At 33.8% G+C, this 7735-nt stretch overlaps 2 protein-coding genes across 5 annotated transcripts in view; both read left to right on the forward strand.

Moving 5' to 3' along the window:
- The window catches only part of LOC107045567 (probable ATP-dependent RNA helicase DHX34), a 25572-nt gene that overhangs the window by 1198 nt on the left and 16639 nt on the right, over positions 1–7735 (forward strand). The window lies entirely within an intron of this gene.
- Positions 3637–7735, forward strand: part of LOC107045568 — an 11400-nt gene continuing 7301 nt past the window's right edge. Inside the window, exon 1 of the mRNA XM_015267882.1 lies at positions 3637–3708. Coding sequence (XP_015123368.1) covers positions 3707–3708 — 2 coding nt within the window. The 5' untranslated portion in view covers positions 3637–3706. The remainder of the gene's footprint in view (positions 3709–7735) is intronic.

Genomic DNA, 7735 nt, shown 5'->3' on the forward strand with positions numbered 1-7735 from the left:
CCCCCCCCCACTTTACTTTGTATTTTCTCATTTCCTCTCGCTAAAATGAGATCATAAAACGTGAAACTGTTCATATTCTTCCCATATTTGAAGAAAAAACAATAATTCCAAGTTTCCATCGAGACAAATGAAGAAAAACAAATTTTTTCATTTTCTAGCTAATTATCTCTCTTTAAAAATTTGCAGTCTCCAATTGGTGATTTTTGCTATTCAATGCCGTTCATTACATTTATCATTCTATTAAAAAACATGGGTAGAAATCGAATTCATGGATATTCTTTCATTATTTGAAAAGATATTTGATGGAGTTATTCGTCGGTAGGGCAGTAAAAAGTGCAGTTTTACAGTTGCCAAATATATATATCAAGAATAAGAATGAATCGAATTAACTTAATCTAATTTTGAAGACGAAAAAGGCAAAAAAATCAAATAAAATGATATAGCATAAACTAATCTAAAAAAATGTTCGGAATTAATTGATTGGATGTCCGTTTGACCGAGTTTGAAGAAGAAGGCGATAGCAATAATCGTTATTTTGATTTATTTGAAAATTTGCAAAAATTTTGTATTTTTTGAAAATCAGAACTCCGGATATCGTTGAATATTATGCTTGAAATTAATTCAATCATAGCTTAAAATGTTTTTTTCAATGCCATTACGTCGAGGTTGAAAGATGATTACGATAGCTATATTGGTTGATTTGATTTCTATGATGATTGTTGAAAATTTCGAATTTTTCATGAAGTTTTCTGAAAGTGAGTTTTCTACTGGTTTCTTCAAATATGATGTTTCAAATTCAATTAAGTATGTATAAATCAAATTGTTCTATTATCATTTTATGGAAGAGCTGAGGGGAGAGATAAAACCGCAAAAAAGACAATCGGTTGAATAGAAGAAAGGGATAATAAGAATAATGATTATGATAACATTCAATTAAGTTGAATATTGGTAATTTATTCGCAAAAATAACTATACACTGTTAAAAAATTTTGTCTGAAATTTCCGGTACACTTTTTGGAAATTTCTATCGAATTTAATTGCTACTGCAAGTTCAAGGAATTTTGTAATTGAAAATTCAGAATTTCGTGGAACAATCAAAGAGAACTGTAAATTTCAATTCCATTTTTACCTGAAAATGAACAGAAAACCAGAAAATTCCGGTAAATATATTCTTGAATTTTTAGGACAGCGACACTGAATGCGATTTAGAGGGAAAAAAATCATGAAATTTCAGATTTCACTGAAAATTCAATGCAATTGGGCACTGAATATTCATATTAGATTGGAAATTCAAATAAATTAAGGAATTCTCCGCTTTATGCTGCTTCAAATTCTAGACTTTTACTGAATTTTCAGTGAAACCTGAAATTTCATGATTTTTTCTCCCTAATATGCATTCAGTGTCACTATCTTGAAAATTAGTAGTCAACTGTCTATGAAATTTCATGTTTTTCCAACAGAGTACCGTGAGTGTCCCAGTTGCCGCACGGGACCCCTTTCCCGGACGCAGAGCGCTCTTAGGATGGAATTTAGCATTTATCACATATTCACAGTCATCATGTGCATTTCATTTTGTTACATGCGATTGTCCAATTATTCCCCTTCAAATCACACTATTGACGAATGTTCCACGAGTTTCATACAATTATTAGAAATTAATCTACGTAAGAGTACCTATGGCTGGTCTCTGAGCTGGTGGTTGTGTAAGTGCGCGAACGTTAAAAATCATCGATATTGCGTAAGGATCAAACAGCAAAATGTAAGTGAAAAATTGATTTTAATAGGTTTCTAGTAGTTGAGCAACAAATTTGGAAAAAGCTGAAATGAAAAAAAGAGAAAAATAATTGTTTTTTATGGAGGAAATGTTAAATCCGGCATCTCGGACGACTGAATTCGCGGTTGGAGGAGTTCCCGCAAATGTGATTTCCAACCCTTAACCTCAATGTTTTTTTTCTGTCAGTTTCTTTGCTTTCATAAAGATATATTATTTTCTGAAACTCTCGTGCATTAGATAATGAAAAAATTATGAGAATAAAAATAAAAATAACGAATATAACAAATTCATCCATTTTTTTGAATCTTCTAGGCCTGGAAATACAGAAAAAAAAGCCCGCAAATATACCAATGAGGACTTGCGGAAATCTCTGAAGACTGTCAATTCAGGAAGGACTCTGGGATGAAAAAAAAAGAACTTTTAGATAATAGTTGTGGAGACGCTAACGATTCTCACAGCCCTCCCGAAAAAATCCCTCTAAATGAACCATAAACTCAAATATTTTATTGTCTCAACGTTTTTGTTTGTCTATTATTGTGTTAATCACAGTTTATCATTGTTGAAATAGTAATAAAATTACACTTAATATACTTTTCACAACTGATTTCCTATATTTCTCTGCCTCTATTTCACTGTGTCCGAGAATCGGGCACACGATATCCGGCAACCCGGCTAAGTCAGTTTTAGTCGTCCGAGAACTCGACCATAAGAGCTATGATGGTTTTTTATGAATATTTATCGAATTCTTCGGAATTAAAGTTGAAATCGAATGTCTTTTTGGCAAGAAATGATCAAAGATGACTCATGAACCTTCAGAATTCATAATTACAAAAAAAAAAACACAAATTAAACGCTATTGTCTGGTAGAATATTCTTAATAGTGCGGCAATTGGGACACTCACGGTACTATATGCAATACAAGAGTAATTTCCCACTTGCTTAATTTTTAGTACTTCTTTCCATAGGAATATCTATAGGAGCGAATCCGCCAATGCTGTAGATAAAAAATTGCCTCAAAATTTTAAGTTTTTTAAAAATGTGTATCGAAAAGTATAGTCCAGAAAACGAAAAATTAGCGCGACCTGAACTCTACAACTCAATAATTGGCGGAGATATTAAGGATTGAATTTTTTTTTCTTCTAAAAACATTTTTTTTTCACTGCGAACAACAAAAAAATATTGAACCCATAGATTTTATTGAAAATTTTGCTAGCATTTCGAAAAAATATTGTTGTTTATGTATCCATGTGTTTTGGCATAGAAAGTTCAAAAAAAGAATTTCAAACGGTCAGTTGGGGTCGTTCTCCATACTTTTTTTTTCATCCTTCAGAAAATTTCCTGACGTACACCTATTTTTAATTTCGGTGCTCTGAAGAATTTAGAGGTAAAACGGAGAGAACAACAAATTTAGTCCTCCCAAAAAATTAGTTTTCCGAAAATGTCTCGGAATCTTCGATCACTCGCGCTCAGCCGGCTATATCCCCATTCTTTGAGTGGTGGTCATTTTTTTTAGTAATGTCATGATTTCTCTAAAAAAATTGTGTAACCCCAATTTTTCGCCAATTTTTCCCTAAATCACATTCAATGTCACCGTCCTGAAAATTAATAGTCAACTGTCCATGAAATTTAGATTTTTTTCCAACAGTATACTGTACGCAATACAAGAGCAATTTCCCATTCTTTTTATTTTTAGTACTTCTTTCCATTTCCAAAAATTTGAAAATATTTTCATTGGAAAGCTGAAGAAAAAATACAATTATGTATTTTCAGAATTTTATTTCATGAATAGTAACCGTTGCCAATATGACAAACTTTGAATTTTAGCGGTTAATATAGAGGGCTGATGATGCTGAAATAACGCGCCATTCCGTACCTTGACGTTAGCCGATGAGTCTAATTCGCACATTGAGTTCTTTGTGATATTATTATACCATGTAAGTATGAAATTAACTCGAAATTACATGTATCCATAGATAATGAAATGGAGAACGGAAGAAAATTACAATATAACCAATCGGATGATGGTTCATCTGAAAATCGGAGAGTCAATAAGTACAACGCTAAAACCTAACCTAATCGCAGTTGCTGACCTTAACCGTTAGGTTTCATGTCAAGATCTGTGAGGAATGATTTTTTTTTATTCTTCAAACAACTAATAATGAAATTTCATAATAATTACAATTCTTGCAAGTAATATGACAACTTGAAATGAGATAAATTTAGATACATTTCAAGAAATTATACTACTTATAATTTTGTAAAAGCACTTGAAAATTTTCTGATTTTTCTCAACTGGTAGAGTTCTGATTGTTCTCATGTTGATAATAATTTCGAGCCACGAACCCAAAAATCTATCGTTCAGAAATGAAGTATACAATATACACTAAATTTTGGTACAGGCAAAGGATTATATGGGGTTTTATATTTTGAAGAGTCATTATTTGCCTGGATACCCCAATTTACTTCCTTAGCCTTTGGGTTCAGTATATTTTTGCCCATTGACTCTCTCGATTTCTATATTAATTCCAAAAGTCTCCTTATAAATGAATTATCATTTTCAAAAGAGATCTCAAGAGAGCCCAAATAGTTACAAGAAAGAAATTTAGTATATTTAATTTTGTTAAATCGATTACAGTTAATTGTTTTTACGGGGAGACTACTATGAGTTTTAAAAGTCGCGGGCTATTGCAGTGAAATTTCCCATGCCTTGAATATCGATTATATATGTCTAAAAACGAATAATTCGTGTAAAAAAATAATTGTTCATTGTTCGTTTGTCCCGCAGACGTTTAAAATGTTCAAAATAGTCTAGAGCCTCCAATTTTTGAGCTACAGAGGATTTTCTTCAAAATTTTTGAGAAAATGGGTACAATAAGAATTATGAATTAGTTTTTTGAAATTCGACTTCTACGCAGCTAATTCCGTTTCATGTAATATACAAATTTGCGCCATTCATGTAAAATAGACAGAAAAATTACCCTTAAAATATTTCAAATATATTCTCGATTCTTTCAGAAACTTTTTCGGACTATTTTACATGAATGGTGCGATTGTATATGAAAAAAACCAAATTAGAGCTGTAGGAGTTGGATTTTGAAAAAACTAATTCGTAATTGTTATTGCACACATTTTTTTTTATTTCGAAAAAAATACCTCTGTAGCTCAAAAATTGGAGGCCCTGGACTATTTTTAACATTTTGAGTATCCGCGGGGCAAATGAACAGTGAACAATTAATTTTTTTGCACTAATTATTCATTTTTACATATATAATCGATCTTTAAAGGGAGGCTACTATGAGTTTTAAAAGTCGGGGGCTATTGGAGTGAGATTTATCATGCATTGAAGATCAATTATACATGTCTAAAAACGAATAATTAGTGGAAAATAATTAATTTTTCATTTTTCGTTTGCCCCGCTGACGCTTAAAATGTTAAAAATAGTCCAGGGCCTCCAATTTTTGAGCTAGAGAGATTTTTTTTTCAAAATTTTTGAAAAAATGTGTACAGTAACAATTACGAATTAGTTTTTTAAAATTTTACTCCTACACATGCCCTAGGGAGCAAATAGCCACCTAACAGCCACCTAATTAGGTGGCTACTTGTTTTGGTGTAAAAAAGGGTAAATGATACCTGGAACGATTATGGATGTAAATCTATGAATTATTAATGAATTTTAGTAGCTTTAATGACATTAATTTCCATTAATTAAGGAAAATAATAGTTTGCGTATTGAAAGGGAAAATAAATCAGTAGGGGGAACGCCGCCGGATGGCGGCAGTGTCGACTTCTCGCCCAGGCCGATAAAGTCGGCAGCAGTGGCGGGAGAAAATTGATTATCCAATAGGTTCATATTGGCATTTTTTTTAATTAGTTTAATTCTGTACTGACCCAATTGCCCTACGTGAACAATGTTATCGCAAATAGATATGTAGGAGGAGAATGCTGCGGGTCAAATAGGGGCGAAGAGGGGCATCAAATAATTAGATAAATAAAATAATGGAATCTAAAAATTTTGAACTTTGTGAGAAGTGGGGGGAAGGGTATGTATACGGAGGGTTGAGATTTTCACCCGTTGATGGGGGGTGGGGCAGAATTTATATGAACATTATATATATTTTAAATTATGTTGAAAAAACAATTGAAAATAATGTTCTAAACAACTATCTGCTTATGCATTGATTTTCGAATTAAAAAATTAATTAATTCAATAAGTAAATTAATTTATTCACACGCTCGGTTTTGTTATCTGTGAAAAATAGACGCAATATATCCAGAGGAATGAAAATTGAAGGGAGGTGAGGGGGAGGGGTCTGAGATTACATTTTTATGAATTTTACCTCTCCGGAAACATGCGCTGATTTTTTATAAATTAAAAAACATTAATTTCGGGGAAAATACATGATTATGCGGTTTCTCCGGGGGGTTGAAAACACCCGCATATATCCGGAGGGATGAAAATTTAGGGGGGTGAGGGGGAGGGGTTTGAGATTATATTTCTATAAAATTTATCGCCCCCGGAAACATGCGCAGATTTTTTATAAATTAAAAAAAAATGAATTTCGGGGAAAATACATGAGTATGCGGTTTCTCCGGGGGGTTGAAGACACCCGCATATATCCGGAGGGATGAAAATTTAGGGGGGTGAGGGGGAGGGGTTTGAGATTATATTTTTATAAAATTTATCGCCCCCGGAAACATGCGCAGATTTTTTATAAATTAAAAAAAAATGAATTTCGGGGAAAATACATGAGTATGCGGTTTCTCCGGGGGGTTGAAGACACCCGCATATATCCGGAGGGATGAAAATTTAGGGGGGTGAGGGGGAGGGGTTTGAGATTATATTTTTATAAAATTTATCGCCCCCGGAAACATGCGCAGATTTTTTATAAATTAAAAAAAAATGAATTTCGGGGAAAATACATGAGTATGCGGTTTCTCCGGGGGGTTGAAGACACCCGCATATATCCGGAGGGATGAAAATTTAGGGGGGTGAGGGGGAGGGGTTTGAGATTATATTTTTATAAAATTTATCGCCCCCGGAAACATGCGCAGATTTTTTATAAATTAAAAAAAAATGAATTTCGGGGAAAATACATGAGTATGCGGTTTCTCCGGGGGGTTGAAGACACCCGCATATATCCGGAGGGATGAAAATTTAGGGGGGTGAGGGGGAGGGGTTTGAGATTATATTTTTATAAAATTTATCGCCCCCGGAAACATGCGCAGATTTTTTATAAATTAAAAAAAAATGAATTTCGGGGAAAATACATGAGTATGCGGTTTCTCCGGGGGGTTGAAGACACCCGCATATATCCGGAGGGATGAAAATTTAGGGGGGTGAGGGGGAGGGGTTTGAGATTATATTTTTATAAAATTTATCGCCCCCGGAAACATGCGCAGATTTTTTATAAATTAAAAAAAAATGAATTTCGGGGAAAATACATGAGTATGCGGTTTCTCCGGGGGGTTGAAGACACCCGCATATATCCGGAGGGATGAAAATTTAGGGGGGTGAGGGGGAGGGGTTTGAGATTATATTTTTATAAAATTTATCGCCCCCGGAAACATGCGCAGATTTTTTATAAATTAAAAAAAAATGAATTTCGGGGAAAATACATGAGTATGCGGTTTCTCCGGGGGGTTGAAGACACCCGCATATATCCGGAGGGATGAAAATTTAGGGGGGTGAGGGGGAGGGGTTTGAGATTATATTTTTATAAAATTTATCGCCCCCGGAAACATGCGCAGATTTTTTATAAATTAAAAAAAAATGAATTTCGGGGAAAATACATGAGTATGCGGTTTCTCCGGGGGGTTGAAGACACCCGCATATATCCGGAGGGATGAAAATTTAGGGGGGTGAGGGGGAGGGGTTTGAGATTATATTTTTATAAAATTTATCGCCTCCGTAAACATGCGCAGATTTTTTATAAATTAAACAAAAATGAATTTCGGGGAAAA

Source organism: Diachasma alloeum, unplaced genomic scaffold (genome assembly GCF_001412515.2).
Source record: "Diachasma alloeum isolate Michigan unplaced genomic scaffold, Dall2.0 Dall_scaffold_00999, whole genome shotgun sequence".
NCBI lineage: Eukaryota > Metazoa > Arthropoda > Insecta > Hymenoptera > Braconidae > Diachasma > Diachasma alloeum.